The sequence below is a fragment of the Neomonachus schauinslandi genome, chromosome 6 (genome assembly GCF_002201575.2).
Source record: "Neomonachus schauinslandi chromosome 6, ASM220157v2, whole genome shotgun sequence".
Classification (NCBI taxonomy): domain Eukaryota; kingdom Metazoa; phylum Chordata; class Mammalia; order Carnivora; family Phocidae; genus Neomonachus; species Neomonachus schauinslandi.
This window is the reverse complement of record NC_058408.1, coordinates 128,818,261-128,844,512: the sequence shown is the minus strand read 5'-3', so window position 1 is coordinate 128,844,512 and position 26,252 is coordinate 128,818,261. Positions and strand designations below refer to the sequence as shown.

Genomic DNA, 26,252 nt, shown 5'->3' with positions numbered 1-26,252 from the left:
TCCTAGGATCCCTGGGATCATGACCTGAGCTGAAACCAAGAGTTGGAGGCTTAACCAACTGAGCACCCAGGCTCCCCTAAATTCTAGATATTGACCTCTCTTTCCCATTATAGGCACCATCAGTACAATTTTTTTTTTTTTTTTAAGATTTTATTTATTTATTTGAGAGAGAATGAGAGACAGAGAGCATGAGAGGGAAGAGGATCAGACGGAGAAGCAGACTCCCTGCCGAGCAGGGAGCCCGATGGCGGCACTCGATCCCGGGACTCCAGGATCATGACCTGAGCCAAAGGCGCCCCATCAGTACAATTTTTAAGTTGGCCTAATGATAACATTGGATAATCATACTTCCTTTTCATTTTTATTCCACAAAATTCAACTTTTGTATTTTGCTGCATTTTATAAATTATCCTCTATACGCTGGTACATTGGTCTTTACTTTAAAAATTTGAGGAGAAGGGGTGCCTGGGTGGCTCAGTTGGTTAAGCCTCCAACTCTTGGTTTTGGCTCAGGTCATGGTCTCAGGATCCTGAGATCTAGCCCTGCATTGCAAGGGCTTGTGCTCAGCAGGGAGTCTGCTTGTTGTCCTTCCCTGTCCGTTCCATTCCCGTCCTGTTCCCCCCCTCCCTGAATAAATAAATGAAATCTTTAAAACAATTGTGGAGAAAAAAATGAAAAAGAACTTAGAGGAAAATAGGGAAAAAAGGATTTGAAAAACCTGTATTTAATTAGACCAAGGTTTTAGAACAGTAAATTTATATTCAGAATACTGATACTGTCTTCAGTTTCTCCCTTAATTTGTGTATTCTTCATTTGCTAGCTTTTTCTTTTATTCCCCGCCATCCTGCTCTCATTACTGCAGTTCCTTCATTTGGGAAAGGAGGTGAAAGGAATTTTAATGTCTCTTCCTTAAAGTATGTTTTGAAAGTTTCAGTGGAAAGATAGTATGATCAGTACTCTTAGTATTTTATACACATTTTTAACATTTAAACATCTCTGAAATTGGGCTGCATTTAGCAGTATACCACCTAGAATTAAGTCGAGTTCTTCCAGATAACTGTGTTTCTTTTAGTCACCTAGTGGCAATATTAACCATACTAGTAGTGTAAATTCAGACCATAAACCTACTACATGACTCTTCAGATTCTCAAGGGGAGGTTTTCCCCCTGCCCTAGACTATGTCAGGGCTGAGATGTACAAAGTTGTGTGTTTCTTCTATGTTGCAGATTTCTTTCTTCTTTTTCATCATGTTATGGGTAGCCCTGTGATACCCTAGCTTTATGAGGCCCTAAATTTTCTTAGTCATCCCCCCCGCTTTTAGTGGCATATAAAATCGGTGAGTTTTACAAGTAATGGCATCTTAAATTTTAATCATCTTTTATTTTGTTCTGTGTATGCCACCATAGTCACTTCTTTCACCATAACATTTTTATATTGAATAATTGAGTGAGAAAAGTGAATATTATAATTAATTCATGTTTTACTTTAGAAATGATAATATGCTTATTCAGACTTTTAATTATTTATTAAAAATATTTATTTGAGAGAAATCATGAGCGGGGGAAGGGTCAGAGGGAGAGGGAGAAGCAAACTCCCCACGGAGCATGGAGCCTGACGCTAGGCTCCATGCAGGGCTGGATCCCAGAACCCCAAGATCATGACCTGAGCCAAAGGCGGACGTTTAACCGACTGAGCCACTCAGGTGCCCCTGTTGTTCAGGCTTTTAAAGCACAGGCTGCTGTTCTCTTGGCACAATGTGACAAAATATATCCCTTCTGAGGGTGTTCCTCAGAGAAAATACTCAGACATATTAGTAAATTATTGGCTGAAGTTTATGAAAACAAAAACTAATGCTATTTAAATCATTTTTTTCTTTTTTTTTTTAAGATTTTATTTATTTATTCATGAGAGATAGAGAGAGAGAGGCAGAGGCAGAGGGAGAAGCAGGCTCCCCACGGAGCAGGGAGCCCGACGCGGGACTCGATCCCAGGACCCTGGGATCATGACCCGAGCTGAAGGCAGACGCTTAACCGACTGAGCCACCCAGGCATCCCAATCATTTTTTTCTTTTATAAAATCTAGTCCAGAATGTTTTTGTTGTGTCTGTAGATCCATGATATTTGAACTTCAATTTTTAGGAGTCCATTTCATAAATTAGAAAGTTCTTACCTATATGTTTTTACATTGCCAAGCATACTTTTTCCTGAAGGATAGGGACATAAAGGCGGAATGAGGCCTTGCAATTATGTTTTTTAAATAACAACTTTACAGAAATATAGTTCACATACCATCCAATTCACTCTTTTAAAGTGTATAATTCAGTGGTTTTAGTATATTCACAGAGTTGTGTAACCAGTACCACTGTCTAATTTTAGAACATTTTTACTACCCCCAAAAGAAACCCAGTACTCAGTTAAATATTGTGTCTGCTCTTTACAAGGCCCTATGCTAGGTTTTGGGAAGGCAGTAAATCCTGGCCTCAAAGTTTATAATCCAGTAAAGAGTAAGAGAACTACCTGTATATTTTATATATGTGACAAAATATACCACAGGCTAAAATAAAGGATTTTGAATATTCAAATCTCTCACATGGATCACAACTCTATAATCTCTTTCATTAAGTAGAAAAGTAATCTGAGACCCAGAGGCATCACTGCAAGTAGTTCTGTGGCACAGCCAGAATAGTTTCTTGAAGAAATCACCTGAGATTGCTGTGTCTTGAAAAATTAGAGATAACTGAGGAGGATATTTTTCAGGTATGGGGAACAGCATAAACAAAGCTCAGGGCACCTTTAGGAAATAGCAAGTAGTTCATTTTGATTATTAGAGCAGAAGGTGCATGATGTGGAGCAATATGAGATAAAACTGATTTTGGAAAGATGGTGGAAAGCTTTGAACTCCTTGAAGATACAAAAACTTATATAGTTTGGGTAGGTAGTGAGGAATGTCTGAAGGTTAAGTAGGAGAGTGACATGGTTGGAGCTGGGCTTTAGGACAGTGTTTCTCAAACCATCAGTGATGGGGGGTCATTTTTTGTTTCTTTGTTTTCATCCCAATCTTTTCAAATCGATGCATTTATAAAATATAGTAAAAATGAATTACTAGGAAAATGAAGAGACATGTAAGTCTGTATATTTTTTTAAGTTTAAGTAATCTCTACACCCAACATAGGTCTCAAACTCAAAACCCTGAGATCAAGAGTTGCATGCTCTTTGGACTGAGCCAGCCAGGCACCCCTGCATTTTTTATTATTCCATTCAACAAACATAAAATTTCACAACTGCTATAAAAGTTTCTAAATACTTGCAATTTCTGTATGTATCTTGTCATGGATTAGTGAGGACTATTCACAGACCAGCATTGGTCTGTGGACCACACACCACACTTTGAGTAGCAGTACTTCAAAACAATCAATTTGGCTATTAGTGTGCAGGCAGAACAATTGGAAGGTGATTGCTGAAGAGTTAATGAGTTAACAAGGACCTGGACAAGTTGGTAGCAGTATGAATTGAATGGAAGATTTGGTTTCCATAGACATTTGGAAATGTATTTATTTTTATTTATTTATTTTTTAAAGATTTTATTTATTTGTGAGAGAGTGAGAGAAAGCATAAGCAGGGGGAGGGGCAGAGGGAGAAGCAGGCTCCTTGCTGAGCACGGAGCCCAAGGATCCCAGGACCCTTGGATTATGCATGACTTGAGCCGAAGGCAGCTTAGCTGACTGAGCCACCCTGGCGCCCCCCGACATTTGGAAATTTAAATGAAGGCAGATGAGATGATGTGGATTTGAGGGAGAGGAAACAATATTAAGTAGATTTTAGGGTTGAGTGGTAAAAGGAGAGTGCCAAAAGCAGAAATAGAAACTAGTGTGGGGAGAAAGATACTAAATTAGATTTTCAACAGAAATCCACATTATAGCATATTTTAAGTAAACACACATATATACTCACAAAGAGACATTGTTTGGTTCATAATCTAAATTTATACTCTCGATCTGATCTTGAAAAAGCACTTGTAACTTTTCTTTGATTGCAACAAGCTTTGAGTATATTATTACACAAACCCATAACCAAAACATGCCCAAGAAGATTTTATACTTGTATCTTTAGTCTCATTTGTTGTTGCAGTAACTGTTGTTGGGCCCTTGGCCAGGAAATTGTGACTCTAGACAGGGGGAGGAGCTAGGGATAAAGTGCACCATCGCCAAAGAAACTCTTCCAAATGGATTTGTGTGGAGCAACAGTGATATCCAATGACAAGTTAAATTAGACACAGAGGTGTTTTCTCCAACAGTCTCAGAAGATACATGCTGTTGAGGGGCTTGGTTCAGACTAAAACAGTCTTTTTGAAGTTAGGTTAAAGTTACACAGAAATAAATTATACTAGGGACTTGAAGAAGAATTTTGTTATGTGACTTCAAGAACTTATTGACTCAGATAGTTTCACGCATTGCAGAACGGCAACCAGTGACAGATGAGGTAATGCTGCTTTGAATTATGAGTTAAATCTCAAAACTGCTACAAGTTTGCTATTGACAAAATTCTAAATTTAGTAAATTGCATGTTCGTGTTCTTTAAGTATGAAGATACTAGATCCTTACTCTTAAAGCACATAGTCTTATTTCTTATGGTTAATATCTATATTTCCTTGGATAGAATTTCTTTAAATTTCATGCCTTACTGTGGTGGGATGTGATAGTAAAAGCTGTTAAATTTATCTCTGTCTAAATCTGTGCCTGGTTTTATAGTGCCAGGTTTAATATGTGTTGTTTCCTAAAGATGGTTTCTCTTGTTAATGCTCAAATCTGTATCTTGCAAATGCCTTAATATGTAGGAATTTCTGACTGATAATTGCATTTTAAGGTTGGATGCTTAGGTCAGTCATGCTTTGTGGAGACTTTGTGCTTTATTTAAAATAAGCTTTGGAAAGTTCATTTCACAAATGTATTCACATTCCGGAAGTGGAGGTCTATAGTAGAGTGTGTTCCACTGGTTAATAATTTAGAAAAGTGACACGAGTAAATTGGCATTGGCCCAGACAGAGTCAAGGCCCTGGGACCAATAGAAATTTTTGAATTCTCCAAGCAGATACAGTCTTTTGTTTTAAATGTATGGTGGGACAGTGAGCCAGTCTTTTAACTGATACAGTGCCTAATATTCTCTTTTGTTGTAACAGTAAAGAATAGTGATTAGTTTGGGGCCAAGAGATTGTTTCTCTTGAAGACTGTATCCTGGAGACATGATATTTCTGGCCCCAGGCTGCCTGTCTTCTGAAGTCAGTGCATACTTTCAGCATTTGGGTATTTATTATCTCTGTAAATCTTAAGAGTATGTATTATTGCAATTCTCTATAACCCAGCTGTCCCCTTTTGTCATTATAGCTTTACTTAATACACTTTAGATATTCGCACCCAAATTAGATTTAATTCCCTTATTGCCCTTTCCTTCCATGTTTTATAGGGAAAGAAGAGATGAAAACATATGTGAGATTTTTCTTTTTGTTTCATAATAGGATTGAGAAGGGGAGACAGGAGTGATTGTTTCTTAAATTCAGGAATTTCTTCTGTGGATGAGGTTACTTATTTTGAATGAAAGTGAAAAGATGAAGGATATTTAGTGGAAGGTCTTCATAAGACAACATCTTATTTCCTAAAGTTACGCATCTAAAAAGTCTTTCCTCACTCAGTCTACTCCCTGAAACAAAGTGGTTCTGGCTTTGTAGTAGGCTTTCAACAAATGTGCTAATTGAATAAGGTAACAAGTTAATCGAGGGGGAAAGAGTGCGATTTGATGGATATTTAGCAGTCATAATTTTGGCAAAAACAATAGATTTTCATATTCCCAACATATGTGATTCCAAGAGTTTGTATGGATAATATACCTAAGGTGCATTATAATCTTCATATCCTTAAAATAATGTTATAAAGGAGTACAGGCTTAATCTTTCTTCTGACCAAGAAATAAACTGGTAAGCTATCTTGCTGGGTCTGTTGATAGTTTCTTTCTACCTTTAGCACTGATTGATTGATAGTAGCAAAGTCTGTTTTTTACCCTGTGATTTGAGCTGTGCTGAAACCAGCTCACATCATTCTATCAGAAACCAAGCTGTTTCTTTTATCATGTGGTCCCAACATGTATCCCTCCTGGGTTGTATCGTAAGAATCTTTGCAATCGTTCCTGCCTGAATTCCCATAGAATATTTTAGGCATGTCAGCTGTTTGGGCTCTGATCAAGGATTTGATCCAGTTGGCCTCTAGCCTGAATTGAGAGTGTGTTTGAAAAGCCTAATCTTCAGTGGCAACATTTGGTTTCCAGAGTTAGAACCATTGCTTTGTGTCTTACCCCTCTTGTGCCTTCAAAAGGATTTATGTAACTGAGAAAAGGTGATAATAAAGTAGATACTTTATCAGTAAAAGCAGGGTGAAATTTGATGAAGTGGTAGAAAGATCATGGTGATATATTTGGGTTGGTGGGTGTTTAATAAAAGATTTGAGTGGGTGTCTTTTATCTTGTAGTTCCTTGGATCTTTCGGCTATCCATTAGGCTTCTATCTCCCTCCCATCTATTAGAAAGGACTTGTATTAGGGCATCTTAAAATAGGAGACCAAAGCGCCCAACAGGTCTAATTAAGGGGAAAAGAAGCCCCAAGAAAAGGGAAAAGAAAAACACCTATCTGCAGAGGAAGCCCAAAATCCAAAGGAATATTGCTACAGTAATTTGGGGTAAGAAGAATTATAAATAGGCCTTTTAGGTACTTTGTATATAAAATATAGTCCATCATTGGTTAGTGGCAAAACTAATATACAAGACTCAGTATTACCTAGATTTTAAACATTGACTTACATATATAACTCATCTGTACTTAGTAGATAAACTGGGTAAAGCATAATTGATGTACATAATCCCATTAGAAAAATAAAGTGTTAATCTACAGTATTACAGAGATAAGGAGGTAAATACCAATACTGGCATTAATTCTCAGGATTTAGTTCTCAGGAACTAAGGGTTTTATAGAGCTAATCCAGTGTGCATAACACACTAAGATAAGTAATGATTTTCGTATTTTTCAGAAGATTAACAGTTCTTAATTCAAGGGCCTATTGATTTTAAGTCCTTGATTAAAATATTTCTAAGCAAATACTTGATTTTTTTGGTCTGCATTTAAAATTAGTGCATACATTCTGAGATGAGAGGAAGTTTTCTGTTAAAACTTGAAATAGTAATATATGAGTTGGTGAAGAGTCATTACCTAGATTAGTGGTTCCCAAACTCCCCAGTATTCCATCAGTTAAAACGTAGAACATTCATCCCTTCATGGACTATTGTCCTTATTTGTATATAGTAGAAAACATACACAAATTAAGCATATTTAAATGATGAAATAAGTATCAGTTGAAGATCTCATACCTTCTTTTTGTACCCAGTGGAGTCTTCTGCATCCCCTAGTATAGTCACTCCTCTTTGGAGATTATTGACCTACATCGTGAGTAGGAGCCCAGCCCAAGCATCTTTATTTTATTTGTAGCATTCTCATTTCTCATAGTTACTTCTAAAATGAAGGCAAAGAAAAGGTTTGGTAATAAGAGGATAAACCATTCAATAATTTTGGCTGTCAAGCTGGGGATGAGATGGAAAGGTGTGTGTGTGTGTGTGTGTGTGTGTGTGTGTGTGTGTGTAAGCTGGGGATGAGATGGAAAGAGGGGTGTGTGTGTGTGTGTGTGTGTGTAAGCTGGGGATGAGATGGAAAGGGGTGTGTGTGTGTGTGTGTGTGTGTGTGTGTGTTAAGATAGCGGTGGGGAAGGGCAGAGGGAGCAGGAGGAGGGAGAGAGAGAATCCCAAGCATGCTCCATGCCCAGCGCAGACCCTGACATGGGACTTGACCTCACAACCCTGAGATCATGACCTGAGACAAAATCAAGAGTCGGACACTTAACTGACTGAGACACCTGGGTGCCCCGAAAGGATATTTTTGTTTTCAGAGATGATTAAAACTTACCCCAAAACATCATCATGGTGATGGTTTGCCATGCTATTATATGTTTAGTTTTCCCCATGTCTTCAAAAGTGATCTTTCTGAAATTTGACTCTGATTATTTCATTTCTTCAAAATCTGGTAATTTGTCCTTGCTTGCACAATCAAGTCCAAACTCTAATGTGGCATATAGAGTCTTCATGATTTTGACTACTACTAACCTTTTTAGCTTCATAGCTTTTATTGCCCCTTCTTCCTACCCCTGCCCTTCTGGAAAACCTTTTGCAAAAACAAACAGGAAAGCAAAACCAAACAAAACTCCTCTGCTCCAGCCATAGTAAATATTTTATAGTTCACTATAAACCTTGTCCTTGCTTAGTTATTCTGCCTGGATTGCCTTTGTTGCTTTGTCCAATTGAAAAACTTCTACTGATTGCTTAAGATTCATCTCAGACATCTCTTCTGGTCTCTAAAGAAGTGGTATCCTTGCCTCTGTCTTATTTTATAGCATTTATCGAATTGCTGAAATCATTTGTGTATAAGTGTCTCTCCTGCTAGGCTGAATTCCTCAAGGATAGAGATTGTAAATTAAAATAGAAGTTCCATAAGGGCAGGTACTCTTGTTCATTCACTGCTGTATCATGTACCTTGTTTGGGATATAGTAAGCACTCAGCGTTTGAACGAATATATTTATGTTTATGTCTTTAGTATCTGGCATGTTGTAGGCTTTAAATGAACTCTGTTTATTAAATAAATTATAAATGAATGAGTGAATGTATTATAAAATCTCAAAAATAAATTTATCTTAGGGAGTCAAACTTAGAAAAGGAGAGCTGATTCTCTGAAGTCTTTAGCACATGGCATTGTTAATACTAAGACACAGTTAAGAAAATACGTATATTTTCATTTATCTGATTTCATTTATGGTATAAGAAGGACTTGAATAATTTTGTTATGAATCTTTTTTTTTTAAAGATTTTATTTATTTGTCAGAGAGAAGAGTGAGCGAGCACAAGCAGGGGGAACAGCAGGCAGAGAGAGAAGCAGGCTTCCCACTGAGTAAGGAGCCCGATGCAGGACTCCTATCCCAGGACCCTGGGATCATGACCTGAGCTGAAGGCAGATGCTTCAGGGGGAGGGGCAAAGGGAGAGGGAGAGGCAGACTCCCCACTGAGCAGGGAGCCAGCCAGAGCCCTGATGTGGAAGTGGAGCTCCATCCCAGAATCCTGAGATCATGACCTGAGCCGAAGGCAGACACTTAACCAACTGAGCCACCCAGGTGCCCCTGTTATGAATCTTAATACTGGTATTTAAATGAAAAAAATCTAGAAAGATAACCAAATAATTACATTAAATTTAGGAATTTTGGGGGGGGGGATTTGCTTCAGTGTTAATTGAGAGATCATTTTTTGCTTCTTTTTTTAGGGTGTTTGTGAACCGAAGTTTAGCCATGGAAAAAATAAAGTGTTTTGGTTTTGATATGGATTATACACTTGCTGGTGAGTAGCACTTTTTGATTGCTTAAAAACTGCTTTATATATAACAGAGTGGGTCTACAGGAGGCAATTCAGTAAACACTTGATTTAATCATATATTTAGCTACTAGAAGCTCTTGTTATCAAAGCTCCTTCCATTGATATTTATGAATATTGAAATTATCAGATATCCTTGAAATTTACATGGTATAGATATGTAGAACAAGTGCTAAATTATTTTAGAGTCCTTGGTAAGAAATAGTATGGTGAAATTATACATTAATTTGTATATCAGGGCACTTTTGGCTTTTACTTTGTAAAACTATTCTTCAGTGATGGAATTTTGTATCTCTTGTTCTACCCAAGGAAAATTTAACAGTTAAAAATTTTAATGTTATTCTTAAGACAAATGGAAAATGTGTTTATTTCCTTTGAAACGATTGCAAATGCACTATGTAAAGACTTTTAAAAAATTAGAGCTGTTTGCTTTGTTCATTATCAAGTAGACTTTAAACACAGCGCTGTACTGTTTTTCCCTTCCTATCTCTGAGATATATTTGATATAATCAATGGATTAGTTAACAGTTGCAAGATCTCTTCAGAACTTATGAAGTTTTTATTAAAAATTTGTTTGATTTTGATGTGAAAATGTCATTTAAGTAGTAGAGATGAAGGACTGAGTTGAGTACATGTGTATATATGTATATGCATGCATGTGTGCATTGCCATGACACTTGAAAAAGAATCTTTCAGAAATTTTCTCTAAAAAATACTGTCTTTACACAAAAATCTTAAAATGTATAAATTCACTTTCTTCAGAAACGTCTTATAACAGTATTAGAAAACTGAGTTCCATCTCAAATTAGATCTCAATTTGATGTTCAATTTAGGCTAATATAATAATATTCATTATAACACATAAATGTATTATAAATATATGTAAATATGTATTGTAATATAATAATGCAAAAATGAACATATGCAGTTTATAGGTAGTTGCCACATAGATGTAGCTATGCTATATACCAAACAAGTTATATATTAAAAATATACACTGACTTGGTTTGAATTTCCCTTTCTTCCCTCCATACTCTTTGTTGTTTATTTCATTTTCTATTGCCTTAAAGTTGTTTTTGCTGCATTTTTATCCTTACATATTTTTCTGATTGGACACAGACACTTTTAGGACCGCTTCTCAGAAAGCAAGTTGGAAGTACTGTACTTTCTCAGGGTAGATCTTCCAAATTGGGAGAAAATCCTACAGTCTCTCTCCTTTCTAGAATTTTACCTCTCCAGGGAAAGGAATGGTAAGATAATTCAGCTGAAAGAGATACTATCTAAAGCAGAAGTAGAAGTTAATGGGAACAAAAAGTGACAGATTTTTTTTCCCTTGGTTATTAAGACAATCTCATTGTATTGAAATAGTTGTTAGTGTTTATTGAAAACCTGTACTGTTCAGGCACATTTTGTTACTGAGCATTGCGATAACTACATGTTCCCACAGAATAATGAAAAAATGAATTCTCTTGTTTAATGAAAAAGTCACTGAAAAAAGTCTCTAAACTTTAAAGATACCTTATGATTTCTTCTTTTTGCTTTTTTGTTTTTTTAATCCCACTTCATATTTTAATGCTTATTCTTAGTGAAGATACTAATATACTTTGCTTATATATAAATATAATAGTTAATTATTAACACTTATTAAGTGCTTATTATGTGCTAAGTAAGCCCTGTTCTAATAATAGATTATCTCATTTAATACATGGATTATCTCGTTCACGTCACTTATTTAATATTTACAAAAACTCTATGAGGCAGATATTACTGTTGTCTTCATTTTACAGATGATGCTAGGACATTAAGGACTTTGTCCAAGGGTGTTTAGCTATGATATAGCTGAACTGAGATTCAAACCTAAGTATACATTTAAATGTGTGTGTGAGTATACACACACATGTATATATGTATTATGGTAAGTTTAAATTATCATTTTGAACAATGACAATTTATAGTGAGGTATAATTTCAAAGTACTAGGCTCCCTCCCTTAAACAAACAAACCAGGACTTAAGCACTCAAACGGGTAATGCCCTTTAAAGGAGTCCCTCTTGGGGCACCTGGGTGGCTCAGATGGTTAAGCGTCTGCCTTTGGCTCAGGTCATGATCCCAGGGTCATGGGATCAAGTCCCGCATTGGGCTCCCTGCTCGGCAGAGAGCCTGCTTCTCCCTCTCCCTCTGCTGCTCTCCCTGCTTGTGCTCTCTCGCTCTCTCTGTCAAATAAATAAAATCTTTAAAAATAAATAAAAAAGGGCGCCTGGGTGGCTCAGTTGGTTAAGCAACTGCCTTCGGCTCAGGTCATGATCCTGGAGTCCCGGGATCGAGTCCCGCATCTGGCTCCCTGCTCGGTAGGGAGTCTGCTTCTCCCTCTGACCCTCCCCCCTCTCATGCTCTCTGTCTCTCACTCTCTGTCTCTCAAATAAATAAATAAAATCTTTAAAAATAAAAATAAAAATAAATAAAAAAATAATAAAGGAGTCCCCCTTGAGAAACTGTACATTATTTCAACAACTCAGTGTTGGATGAAAAACATTGCTAGTCTTCTTATGGTACTACCTTCACTTCATAAAGCACATAGGAAAACAAGTTTATTGGCTTGTACTCTTCTCCTGTTTTCCAGAATAGTATTCATTAAATTTATCTGAGAATAACTTTTATTATTTAAAAAACAAAAAAACCACACCCATGAAGTGCTAAGGACTTTTCGTCAGAAAAATGTGCCATAAAGTATAGAGACAAGATTAAAAGAAGATTTTTTTGAAAGCTTTGAGTATTTGGAATAAACATCCCTGGAATAAGTGTAATAGCCTCACAGGATAAGTTCTTGGAAAGGGTTTATATTTGTTCTGAAGCCTTGTCTGAGACATTGTCTTCTCTGCAGTCCTGACACCTTGGTACATCATTTCCTAAGAGCAATTTATATATCATTTGCAGCTTTTGTTTGCTTGCCTGTTTCCCCACTGGCCTGTGAGTTCTTCAAGGGCAAGGGCTTTCTTTTTCACTTTTATATCCTATGTGTTTCCTAAAGCCTGTCCTGTAGCAGGTGCTCAGTAAATATAGAATGAACAGTTTGGGTACATAAGTTTTAATAAATCAGTTTAAGAATTAATCACTATATTAAGATAAAAAATTAAAAACTGTAAAAAAATGAAGACTTTAATGTGAGACCTGAAACCATAAAAATCTTAGAAGAGAGTAGAGGCAGGGGTTTCTCTTACATCAGCCATAGCAACTTTTTTCTAGATAGGTCCCCTGAGGCAAGGGAAACAAAAGCAAATAAACTATGGAAACTACATCAAAATAAAAAGCTTATGCACAGCGAAGAAAACAGTCAACAAAACTAAAAGACAACCTACTGAACAGGAGAAGGTTTTTGCAAATGACATCCAAGAAAGGGTTAGTATCCAAAATATATAAAGAACTTCTAAAACTCAATAATCTTATTAAAAATGGGGAGGGCGCCTGGGTGGCTCAGTTGGTTAAGCGACTGCCTTCGGCTCAGGTCATGATCCTGGAGTCCCGGGATCTAGTCCCGCATCGGGCTCCCTGCTCGGCGAGGAGCCTGCTTCTCTCTCTGACCCTCCCCCCTCTCATGTACTCTCTCTCATTCTCGCTCTCTCAAATACATAAATAAAATCATTAAAAAAATAAATAAAAAAAAATAAAAATGGGGAGAAGAACAGCCATTTCTCCCAAGAAGACAAAAGATGGCCAACAGACACATGAAAAGATGCTCAGCATCACTCATCATCAGGGAAATGCAAATCGAAATTACAATGAGGTATCACCTCACACCTGTCAGAATGGCTAAAATCAAAAACACAGACGCAACAGGTGTTGGTGAGGATGTGGAGAAAAAGGATCCCTTGTGCACTGTTGGTGGCAATGCAAACTGGTGCAGATAGTGTAGAAAACAGTATGGAGCTTCCTCAAAAAATTAAAAATAGAACTACCCTATGATCCAGGAATTGCACTACTGGGTATTTACCCAAAGAAGATGTGATAAACACACACACACACACACACACATATACACACAATGGAATATTATTCAGTCATAAAAAGAATGAAATCTTGGCATTTGCAATGGAAGGATGGAGCTTGAGAGTATAATGCTAAGTGAAATAAGTCAGTCAGAAAAAGACAAATGCCATATTATTTCACTCATATGTGGAATTTAAGAAACAAACGAGCAAAGGGGAAAAGAGAGAGAAACCAAGAAACAGACTCAACTCTAGAGAACAAACTGCTGGTTACCAGAGGGGAGGTGGGTGAAGGAATGTGAAATAGAGGGGGGGGGACTAAGGATTGTACTTGTTGTGATGAGCATCAGGTGATTAAAAACTTAAAAATTAATTAAAAACTATATAAAAAAAAGAATCAGTCACTGTATTTGAGTTTACCCAGTATAAAATATGCACTATTCAAGTGAAATACTTTTAAATATGAACTTATTTTTTAAATTTTAATAAACTTTATTGAGGAATAAGTTACATATAATAAAACATGCATTTTAAGTATATAAATTTAGTTCGACAAAATGTATACACGTGTCTAACTACCACTTAAGATAAAGAATATTTCCATCACTCCAAAAAGTGCCCTCATTGCCTCTTTGAAGTCAGTTCGCCCTCCCGCTCTTTGCCTCAGGGCTTTTTGTCACTATAGATTAATTTTGTCCTTTTCAGAATTTCATATAAATGCAATCATGCAGTATGTACTCTTGTGTCTGGCCTCTTTTGCTCAGCATAATGTTTTTGTGATTTATTGATGTTGTTGTGTCTGTCAGTAAATAGTTCATTTTTTTATTACCCCTAACATTTTTAAACTATAAAAAGTTTGAAATAATTTTAGACCTATGGAAGAGCTGCAAAAATAATAGTTGGCCTCTATTCTCTTCTAATGGTGACCTCTTACTTGACTACAGTTGACCACAGTACAATTTTAGAGCTAAGAAATTAACATTAGTGTAGTACTACTAACTGAACTACAGACGTTACTCAGTTTTTACAAATTTTCCCACTGAGGTTCTTTATTCCAATCTAGGATCCCACATTGCATTTAGTTGTCATATTTCCTTAGTGTCTTCTGTGACAGTCCTGTCTTTCATTGCTTTGACACTTTTGAAGAGTACTGGTTAGATATTTTTGTAGAATCTTCCACAGTTTGGGTCTGTCTGATGTTTTTTCACATAATTGAAGTATTATGCATATTTGTGAAGAACACTACAGAGATGGTGTACCCTTCTCACAGTATAATACCAGGGGTACATAATGTTGGTAAGTCTTATTACTAGTGATGTTAACCAGTAAGCATTATACAATTATCATGTTTTTCTTTAAACTATATTCTTTTTGGAGGGGGGAGTCAAGTAATAGTCCATTGTATGGGTACAGGTTTTTCCTGCTATCTGAAAGTATAGCGTTCCCATGAAACTGTTTGTAAGCTGAAATGTCATAAAGCAAAGAAATAGTTACTATTAATTTATATGGAAACATTTTTGAGGATTTCTAGACCCCCCAAGATAACTTTTCTTAGGCTTTTCTGATACCTTAAAACACATCTTGCTAATGGATACACAAAATAAGTTGAGGTAAAGCACAGTTGGTTACAGACATAATTCAAAGCTATGGTGGCTTGATGCTGACATGTTGAGTGTAAGTCCCAGGGAAGGAGTGTGGCAGAGCCACTCTTGCTGCTTGTGATGCATACCACCTTTATAAGGGCTGCTTGCAAAACAAATGCTGAATACCATTTTTGCTTTTCAACTTTTTTCATGAAAGCAAAAATCCTCTTTAGATTTATTTCAGTTAGCAAAAACAAGTACTAATGTAGGTCTTTCAATCAAAGTTAAGTGGCATGACTTGAACTTTCAACAAGTGGGGGATACCTATATATCACAATTTGTTTATCTGTTTATCTGTTGATGGATGTTTGAGTTGTTTCCCTTTGGGGCTATTATGAGTAAAACTGCTATGAACATTGGTTCTACATACTACAAGTCTTTCTGTGGATGTATATTTTTATTTCTCTTGGGTAAATAGGAGTACAATTGCCAGATTATATGTTTACCTTATAGGAAATAGACAGATGGTTTTTCAAAGTAGTGATACCATTTTAAAGTCCCACCCAGCAAACATAAAAATTCTACTTGATCCAGTCCTCACCTATGCTTGATATTATCAATCCTTTGAATTTTAGCCATTTTAGTAAATGTGTAGTGTTATTGTGATTTTTTTTTTTTAAAGATTTTATTTATTTATTTGACAGAGAGAGAGATAGCTAGAGCAGGAACACAAGCAGGGGGAGTGGAAGAGGGAGAGGCAGGCTTCCCGCGGAGCAGGGAGCCCGATGCGGGACTCGATCCCGGGACCCCAGGATCATGACCTGAGCCGAAGGCAGACGCTCAACGACTGAGCCACCCAGGCGCCCGTGTTATTGTGATTTTATCTTGTATTTCCCTCATAACTAGTGGTGTTGAAGATCTTTATGTGGTTATTGGCTATTTATATTTCTTTTGTGATGTGCCTATTCAAATGCCCATGTTTATTGGGTTGTCTTTTTATTGTTGAGTTGTAGAAGTTAACTTTATGTATTCTGAGTACTGGTCCTTTGTCAGATATATGTCTTGTGAATATATTGATCAATATGTGTTGGTCTGTATGTTGACATTCTGTTTCATTGAAGTAAATATCACATGGTTTTGATCGATTATTGTAGGTTTTTTGTTAGTCTTTAAGTCAGGTAGTGTAAGTCCTTTCTTTTTTGTAATTGTTTTAATATTCTGTATCCTTTACATTTCTATATAAATTTTAAAATTAGCTTATCAAATTTTCAAAAATGCCTGCTGGGATTTTTATTAGGATTGCCTTGATTTCTAGATCAATTTGTAGAGAATTGACGTCTTAACTACACTGAATCTTCCAGTCCCAGAATATGATACATTGGACCATTTACCTAATCTTCTTTAGAATTTCTTAGCAGTGTTTTGTCATTTTTGGTGTAAAAGTTTTACATATATTTTGTTACATTTATCTGTTAAGTATTTCCTATTTTTTTATGTAGTTGTAAATGCTGTTTGAAATTTCATTTTCTATTTAATGCTAGCATTTAGAAATAGCTCATTTTTATTCTTGAATCCTGTGACTTTCTAAATTCACTTATTCATTCTACTAGCTCTTTTGTAGACTTATTAGAATTTTGTACGTATATGATCAGATCATCTGCAAATCACTTTTTTCTTTCCAATCTCTGTATTCTTTTTTTTCCAATCTGTTTATCTTTATATCTTGTTAGAAAAAAACTTTTTCTTTTTGCCTTATTACAGTAAAACCTTAGTACTTTGTTGAACAGAGGTGTTGAGAATGGACCTCTTTGCTGTGTTTTTTTTTAATTTTTTTATTGTTATGTTAATCACCATACATTACATCATTAGTTTTTGATGTAGTGTTCCAAGAGTCATTGTTTGTGTATAACACCCAGTGCTCCATGCAGAGCGTGCCCTCTTTAATACCCATCACCAGACTAACCCATCCTCCCATCCCCCTCCCCTCTAGAACCCTCAGTTTGTTTTTCAGAGTTCATTGTCTCTCATGGTTCTTCTCCCCCTCTGATTTGCCCCCCTTCATTCTTTCCCTCCTGCTATCTTCTTTTTTTTTTTCTAAACATATATTGTATTATTTGTTTCAGAGGTACTGTGTTCTTGATCTTAGGGAGAGAATGTTCAGTTTTTCACTATTGAGTATGATGTTAGTTGTAGGTTTTTTATAAATGCTTTTTATCAGGTTGGAAAGTTCTCTTTTATTCTTAGTTTTCTGGGAGTTTTCTTTTTAACATGAAGGAGTGCTAGATTTCATCAAATGTTTTCCTGCCTCTATTGAGATGATCCATATGGTTTTTCTTTTTTAGTTTGTTAAAAGGATGAATTACATTGATTGATTTCGAAATGTTAAACCAACTTTGCATTCCTAGAGTAAATCCCACTTGGTTAGTATTTGTATATATTGACAAATTTGACTTGCCGATATTTTGTTGAGGATTTTTGCATTATGTTCATCAGGTTTGTAGTTGTTTTATAATGTCTGTTGAATTTTGGTTTTAGGGTAATGCTGACCTCATATAATGAGTTGGGAACTTTCTGAAAGTTTGGGTAGAATTGGTATTATTTTTTCCTTAAGTATTTGATAGAATTAACTAGTGAAGCTATCTGGGCCAGGAGTTATTTTTGTGGAAAGGTTTTAAATTATGCATTCAACTGTTAAATATAGGGCTAGTCAGAGTTTCTGTTTCTTCTTGTATCAGTTTTGATAATTTGTGTCCATTTCACTGAGTTTTAAATTTATTGGCATAATTTTCATGATATTTTTATTATTCTTTTGATGTCTGTAGGATCTGTAGTACTGTTCTCTTTTTCATTCCTGAAATTGGTAATTTGTGTCTTTTTTTCCCCTTATCAGTCTAGCAAGCGGTTTATCAGTTTTCTTGATTTTTCCCCCCTGCTAAGAGCCAGCTTTTGGTTTCAGTGAATGCATGAGAATAAGGGGGATTTAAATTTAAAGGTGATTTTAAAGTAATTATATATGTAAGTATGAAGTTACAACCTGCTTTTAAGATAATTGCTGACTATAAAAAAAGTAACTTCTTACAAAATTAATATAATAAAGTACTATCGAAATACACAGGCACCATTATCTTTATTTGCTTTATATTTTTTAATATAGGCAGTGGCAGTAACCACTTTTATTTCTGATTATAATTTTTTTTTAAAGATTTATTTATTTATTTATTTGAGACAGAGAGAATGAGAGAGAGAGAGCACATGAGAGGGGGGAGGGTCAGAGGGAGAAGCAGGCTCCCTGCCCAGCAGAGAGCCCGATGTGGGACTCGATCCAGGGACTCCAGGATCATGACCTGAGCCGAAGGCAGTCGCTTAACCAACTGAGCCACCCAGGCGCCCTCTGATTATAATTTTTAAGTTTGTTTTCCTTCTGTGTTCTAACTCTTAGCATCATTAACATTATGTTGTTGACCTTTCTTGCTTCAAGTGTTTATGGAAAATGCCAAATTTCTGTGCAGAATGAAATGTGGCACTGTGTACTTTCTTTCATTTTTTTCCTCCCTGTATATATTGACTTCAGAATTTGGAGGATACAGAGAATTGGTTTCTTAATTTTTTTCAGAATTAGCTTGTTAAATGTTAGGTGCTTAATAAGTAGTAGTTGTTTAAACTTCTTTGTATACTACTGTTTTCAATGTAGAGGAAACATTTAATCAGCATTTGATTTTTTTATTGAGGGAAGGAATAACCCAATAAATGTTGATTTTATCTGAAGTGAAATTATTAGATGTGCTATAAAACTGCATATCTAGCATAATCTGTGAATTGGCTAATCTGGCAAACAATATTTTGAGTGATACGGAGTTACCATTTACATCATAGATGGATTACTAGTTTTCTTTTTTCTTTTTTTTTTTTTTAAAGATTTTATTTAGTTATTTGAGAGAGAGAATGAGAGACAGAGAGCATGAGAGGGAGGAGGGTCAGAGGGAGAAGCAGACTCCCTGCCGAGCAGGGAGCCCGATGTGGGACTTGATCCCGGGACTCCAGGATCATGACCTGAGCCGAAGGCAGTTGCTTAACCAACTGAGCCACCCAGGCGCCCCGGATTACTAGTTTTCATCGAATGTAGTGAAATTGATAGCGAAGCTAGGATTGATGCTTCTGAAGTGTCTGGATAGGACATCACATTTCAAGTGGTAGTCATGTTTTGGAGTTGTACATTTGTTGAGAGAAGGTGGTTATTGGCTTAGGGCCTGCCTTATCACACTGTAAACTTTGCCTAAATTTGTTCTGAGAAAATAGCTACCTAGGTAAAGTTTTTTTTTTTCCCCCCTTGTTTTCAAATGTGGGAAATGTATATGACTTTTTCATGGAAAGTGTGGGGGTTGGATTTAATTCTGTCTTTGGTTTTCTAGAAAATGGCTGTAGCAGACCTTCTTTGGTGCGAAGGGTGTCATGGTTTAGTTTTGATTATTCATCTTTTTTTTATAGTTCATTTTGATAACATTTGTTTCAAATCTGATGTTTAAAAAAAGCTGTTCTTGGGCGCCTGGGTGGCTCAGTTGGTTAAGCGACTGCCTTCGGCTCAGGTCATGATCCTGGAGTCCCTGGATCGAGTCCCGCATCGGGCTCCCTGCTCGGCGGGGAGCCTGCTTCTCCCTCTCCCGCTCCCCCCTCTTGTGCTCTCTCTCTCTCACTCTCTCTCTCAAATAAATAAATATTAAAATCTTTAAAAAAATAAAAAATAAAAAAAAATAAAAAAAGCTGTTCTTCATGTCAAATGTTGGGATTGATAGACTTTAGTGGTAAATAATTTAAAACTTTGATTTGTCACTAATAAATAAGGAAGAGGATAATTAAGGCAAGAATACATACATGGACCCTAAGAATATTAGGCTGTATTTATAACAATTCTAAACTTGTAATTTTCCAAAACTAAACTATATAGATCTTTGGTAGAATGAAGTTAAGTTGAGGGATTGTTGGGGTTTTTTGTTTGTTTGCTTGTTAAAAGAGAAATTACTGGCATGACTTGTATTTTTTTTTTTTAAAGATTTAGTGCTTGTTCATTCTTCAAGTGGCAAATAGGCATAAACAGACCTGTGGTTTCCATTGCTCTCCGTATTGTTAGTTTTATAATATTATATCGAGAAATTTGTTGCTGAGGTTTCAAATGAGAAATTCTTTTCTGATTCAGTGAGTGATATAAAGTACTTAAATCACCTCCTCATGATTGTAGTTCAGGATCTGACAGACTGCTAATCTTCAAAATGTGGTTTCTTTAACAAGCAAATGTTAGCCAATAGCTGCTAAGAGTAATCTGGATGTAAAACGTGAGTTAAGAGGAAAAAAGCCAGAATAATCTATTTCTGTTTTGAAGGTTAAGTCCCATACACTCTGAGTTTTTTAGGCCCAGTCTTATTTTTATCTTTACCTTAGAGGCTGTGAGGCTGTAGAAAAAGCAGAACCCTCTGAGTGTGATTGACCTTGGTTTGGATCCCAGCTCTACCTGGTACTAGCTCTTGGCTACCAGCATGTTGCTTAACCTCTCTGAGTCTCAGTTTCTTCATTTAATAATAATAATAAAAAAAGGGTGTGTATGTCAGGGGGTGGTGGGGTGGGCAATAAACTACTGGTATAAGGTTTAAATGAAATAATGTATATAAAATGATGAATGCAATGAAAGTAGTTCTCTTGCTGTAACTGGTGATACCAAGTAGTGATATACTGGACTGGAGTTGTTAAGGGAAAATCCAAGGAATAAGGAAAAAAATATCAACCTTAAACTCATTTATGTTCTGTATATTGTAGAAAAACCTGGAATGCTGGACAGATGGCAGTGGAATCTTTCATCACTCTTTTGTTTTTGAATTTTCTTTTTTAAGTATTGCAGATGATCATGAACTTAATAGAAAGTTGAACTTCTTTTCTGAATAGATTTTTATTTTTTATTTTTTTTAATTTTATTTTTTATTTTTTTTATAAAGATTTTATTTATTTATTTGAGAGAGAGAGAATGAGAGACAGAGAGCATGAGAGGGAGGAGGGTCAGAGGGAGAAGCAGACTCCCTGCCGAGCAGGGAGCCTGATGTGGGACTCGATCCCGGAACTCCAGGATCATGACCCGAGCCGAAGGCAGTCGTCCAACCAACTGAGCCACCCAGGCGCCCCTTCTGAATAGATTTTTAATGTCAAGGTATTTGGCATCAGATTATGTTTCCATAGAAATTACTGTTTTTAGTGAAGGGTTATTTCTCAACAGCATCATGGTGACGGAATGGATTTCTGAGAAATGGTCCTTATATAAATTTAAAATTTTTTCTTTATGACAATGGTATCACTGATAAGCTTCTAATAAGTGCAAGGGGAACTATTTTTTTGAAACCATAAAGAACTCTTTTAAGTGAAAAGTAGTTGACCTTTGCGGTTGCATGAAAGACTTAAACATGCAGTAAGTTCCATGGAATTAACATCAAAATTATATATGTATAATTGTTAAATTTTCAGAAGTCTTTACCCCAAGGGAGAGTAGGGTGGGGAGAGGGTTTGTTAATATTTACTTAATGCCCTTCACAGATATAGAGTGACTCTTGGTTTAGGATTATGAAAATGTATTATTTCTTTTTTAAAGATTCTATTTATTTATTTGAGAGAGAGAATGAGAGACAGCACAAGAGGGAAGAGGGTCAGAGGGAGAAGCAGACCCCCCGCCGAGCAGGGAGCCTGATGGCGGAACTCGATCCCGGGACTCCAGGATCATGACCTGAGCCGAAGGCAGTTGCTTAACCAACTGAGCCACCCAGGCGCCCGAAAATGTATTATTTCTAAATTGGTTCATTTATTGTTTTGTTTTGTAAGCTCCACACCCATTGTGGGGCTCAGACTCACAATCCTGAGATCACATGCTCTAACGACTGAGCCAGCCAGGTGCCCCTATGAATTGGTTCATTTAAATCACCTCGACTTTTCTTTTTTCAATCATGCCTGCCTTTTTCTTTCTTTTTATTGCCCCCTCTTGAGTTCAAAGATCCAGAAAGAGACACATTCCAATTTTTTTCTGGCTTTAACACCTTTAAGGTTCTGAGCCATTTTGGTAAGTCCAACAATCAGTTCCTTATTTCTGTTACCAAGTAATACCAGTGGGTGTCATGGTCAGTGTCCAGTCCTTCTCATTTTTCTGAGAAATTGTCAGGAGGAAAAGAACATTTATTAAGCATGTAGTATATGTGCTAGAAAATGTATTTTATGTACAGTGTACCATTTAATCCTCACAGTAGCCCACTGAGGTGGAGATTACTACCTCCTTTTTACAAATAGTTCACCAAGTCAAGAGGTAAAAAAACTTGTACATAGCTAGCAACTGACTGAAGAATCATAGCTGGAATGCAAACCAATCAGTTCCATTTCTTACGCTGCTCCTAGCTGTTACAGGATCAGAAATTATTTGTTAACCTCTCAATGAGAAATCAAGAGAAAAAGCTCATAAATAAGCAAAATTATCCTTTGTTGTTTTTTTGTTTGTTTTTTTCAAAAATTGAAATCCTCTCTAGGGCAAATGCATCTTTGTCTTGCATTTGAATATAATCCTCATCCTTAGAATACAGAAAGCTTAACACAGTTTTTCTTTTGTTTATTTTTTAGACGTAATCATAGGGGAATAAAGCCTCAAGAGTACTGTGTAAATACTCTATTCCAGATGTTGTTAGAATTATAAAATTGTACTTTTTTTTTAAATCTTGGGAGGAATTGAAAATATATGTTAGACTCCCCTTTTGAATTTTTCTGCCCTCCTCTCCTTCCAGGCCATATCACTAGCCACCAGGGATGAAATCCAGTTATCTCAAACCTAAGCATTTTGCATTAATAAACTTAAAGTGGAGAGAGAAGATAGAATAAAGTTATTAAAATAGTACCAGGGAAGAAATTAAGAGAAACTAGTTCTTGCTAAATCAGAGGATTATCTTGCTACTAGCAGGAGTATCTCGGGACCTTTGATCTGTCATCTTATCCTGTCATGCATAGTAGATGCATTGGATGGTCTTGTTTTACTGTTTTTGGAATTGAGTCAACTCGAGATTTAAATGAATGCTTTTTTGCATGGTATATTTACTTGGACGAAAGTCCAGGGCACTCGGATCATGTTTCTGTCAGCTATTGTATATGTTCAAGAAACTTACTGGCATTAACAGCATTTAAAGGAGAAAACACAATCTAAAGTAAGAAGTATTATATATTGTATATTATTATTATGCTGTCACCGAAGACCTCTCAAACCAGGTAGAGTATCTTTTCCCCTCCCTTTTTAAAATTGTGGTAAATATACATAAAATTTACTGTTTTATTTATTTTAAATGTATAATTAGTGGCATTAAGTACATCTACAATGTTGTGCAACCCTCACCACTATCCATTTCCACAACTTTTTCATCATCCCAAACAGAAACTGTACCTATTCAGCAGTAACTTCCCATCACCTCTTCACCTCAGCCCCTGTAACTTCTAATTTACTTTTTTCTGTGAATTTACCTATTCTAGATATTTCATATGAGTGGAATCATAATATTTGTCCTTTTGGTTCTGGCTTATATCTCTTAGTATAATGTTTGAAGTTTCGTCCATGTTCTAGCATGTATCAGAATTTTATTCCTTACTAAGGCTGAATAATATTCTGTTATATGTACATACGACATTTTGTATATCTGTCATCCATCTGTGGATATTTGGGTTGCTTCCACCTCTTGGCTATTTTGAATAATGCTGCTGGGAACATTGGTATTCAAGTATCTGTTTGAGTCTTTGTTTTCATTTCTTCTGGGTATATACCCTGGAATGGAACTGGTGAATCATATAGTAATTATATGTTTAACTTTTTTAGAAAACCTGAACTGTTTTCCATCGTGGCTGTACCATTTTACATTTCCACTAGCAGTGCATGAGGGTTCCAATTTGTCCACATCCTTGACAACACTTGTTATTTTCAGATTTTTGTTGTTGTTTTGATAATAGTCATTTTAATCGGTGTGAGGTTGTATCTCATTGTGCTTTTGATTTACATTTCCCTCGTGGCTGGTGATGTTGAGCACCTTCATATGCTTAGTAGCCATTTGTGTGGTATATCTTATTTGGAGAAATGTCTATCTTAGTCCTTTGTCCATTTCTTAATTGGATTGTTTGGTTTGTTGAGTTATAGGAGCTCTTTAAATATTTTGGATATTAATCTCTTATCAAATATATAACTTGCAAATATTGTTTATCATTCTGTGGGTTGCCTTTTGATTCTTGATAGTGTCTTTTGATGCAGAAAAATTTCTTTTTTTTTTTTTTTAAAGATTTTATTTATTTATTTGACAGGGAGAGACACAGCGAGAGAGGGAACACAAGCAGGGGGAATGGGAGAGGGAGAAGCAGGCTTCCCGTAGAGCAGGGAGCCCGATGCGGGGCTCGATCCCAGGACCCTGGGATCATGACCTGAGCCGAAGGCAGACGCTTAATGACTGAGCCACTCAGGCGCCCCGATGCAGAAAAGTTTTTAATTTTTATGAAGTCCAATCCATCTATTTTTTCTCGTTGGCTATGATTTTGCTGTTGCAAGAAATCATTATCAAAACCAATATAACAAAGATTTTCTCCTGCGTTTTCTTCTAAGAGTTTTATAGTTTTAGCCCTTATGTTTAGACCTTTGATCCATTTTGAGTTAATTTTTATATGTGGGGTAAGGTAAGGATCCAGCTTCATTCTCTTGCATGTGGATATCCAGTCTTGCCAGTGGTGTTGAGAATGGTCTCCCTGAATGGTCTTGGCATCCTTGTAAAAAATCATTTGACCATATACTGCACCAGATGGCACTTCTTAAAAATAAAATGTATGACAATGTAAACGTTTGTGTTGTGCTTCAGCATTTCTTTTTAAAGAAAGTTGAGGCTCCTTGTAACAGTAATGAATTAATTTAATATGGAACATTAGCTGAATGGAACTTAACTGTGGCTAGTGTATAAACTGGATATATCTGTTGAAGTTCTTAGTGTGACAACAGTGTCTGTTAAAGTATCCTGAAAAGTTTTTGGTATAAACTAAGGAAGATAACCTATCTCAGAAAAGCCAGAGAAATTCTCATTGTCCCACATTATGAGAGAGTACTCAGGGCATCCTTCTAGAAAAATGTAGTAGAACTTGTACATTACCTTACTCTACATTCTCCCAAACAGATTGTCTCTATACAAGAGATTTTTGTGTTAGGGAATGAGCACCTCTAAGTCATTGAAAATTATTAACCTGTTTATATCCTCTGACTTATTCTTGAGGGATTTATCACTTTGTGAATGGATCAAATGTATGAAGTAGAAGATTAAAAGAATATAAAAATAATTGTCATTTGATAAGTAAATGTGTTCATTATCCCTCTTAGTGATCTTTTTTTTTTTTTCTAAAGGGACTTTTAAACTGGGTTTTTGTTTGTTTTTCTGAAACAATAGAGTAAGGGGATAAGTTGAGTGTTTGAACAGAGAAACTAGGGTAATGGATAAAAAGAAGAAACACCTCCCAAAACAAATGATCCCTTTCCAAAAAGAAAAAACTAGGATTGTGGTTGATAAAATTATTAATAAAAATAAATGACAAAACACCCACAAACAAAATAAAATCTAACCAGTATGTATTGTGCAAGGCATAATGCCTCAGGGAGTGATTATTTTGAATGGGAGAAGGCTCATTTGGATGAGTAAGTTCCACTATGTTTGTCCTCAACTCAGAAAGAAGAATTGTGAAGATGAAAATTGATAATTTAGTACTAGAGTACAATCAATGATTAGTATCAAGGATCCATTCAGAATAAGCTGAACTCTGTAGAGCCTATGATTGAATGGGTTTGCGTAACTGGAGGGTTCTTTATTTATAGTATTGACTGTAAAGCAATAAAATATACTTTTATGTAAATCTCCAAAAGGGATTTGAGGTGCCTTACAAAATTAAACACATATAACATGGGTCAAAAGACTATTTATAAAAGAAAGCCTGTAATAAAATATGCTTCCAAATAGATATCCTTCATATAGTCACCTTATTAGGGAAAACTTACTCCAGTATTGCTGTCATTTCTCTTTCTTTCTTTCTTTCTTTCTTTCTTTCTCTCTTTCTCTCTTTCTCTCTTTCTCTCTTTCTTTCTCTCTTTCTTTCTTTCTTTCCTTTCTTTC

The 26,252-nt window shown here is 36.0% G+C and overlaps 1 protein-coding gene across 5 annotated transcripts in view; it reads left to right on the top strand.

Annotated features, from left to right (window-relative positions):
• NT5C2 (5'-nucleotidase, cytosolic II) overlaps positions 1–26,252 on the top strand; it is a 137,348-nt gene that overhangs the window by 80,662 nt on the left and 30,434 nt on the right. For all 5 annotated transcript variants that reach the window (XM_021700116.1, XM_021700117.1, XM_021700114.1 and 2 more), the window contains one exon: positions 9,398–9,471. In XM_021700116.1, coding sequence (XP_021555791.1) covers positions 9,398–9,471 — 74 coding nt within the window. The remainder of the gene's footprint in view (positions 1–9,397; positions 9,472–26,252) is intronic.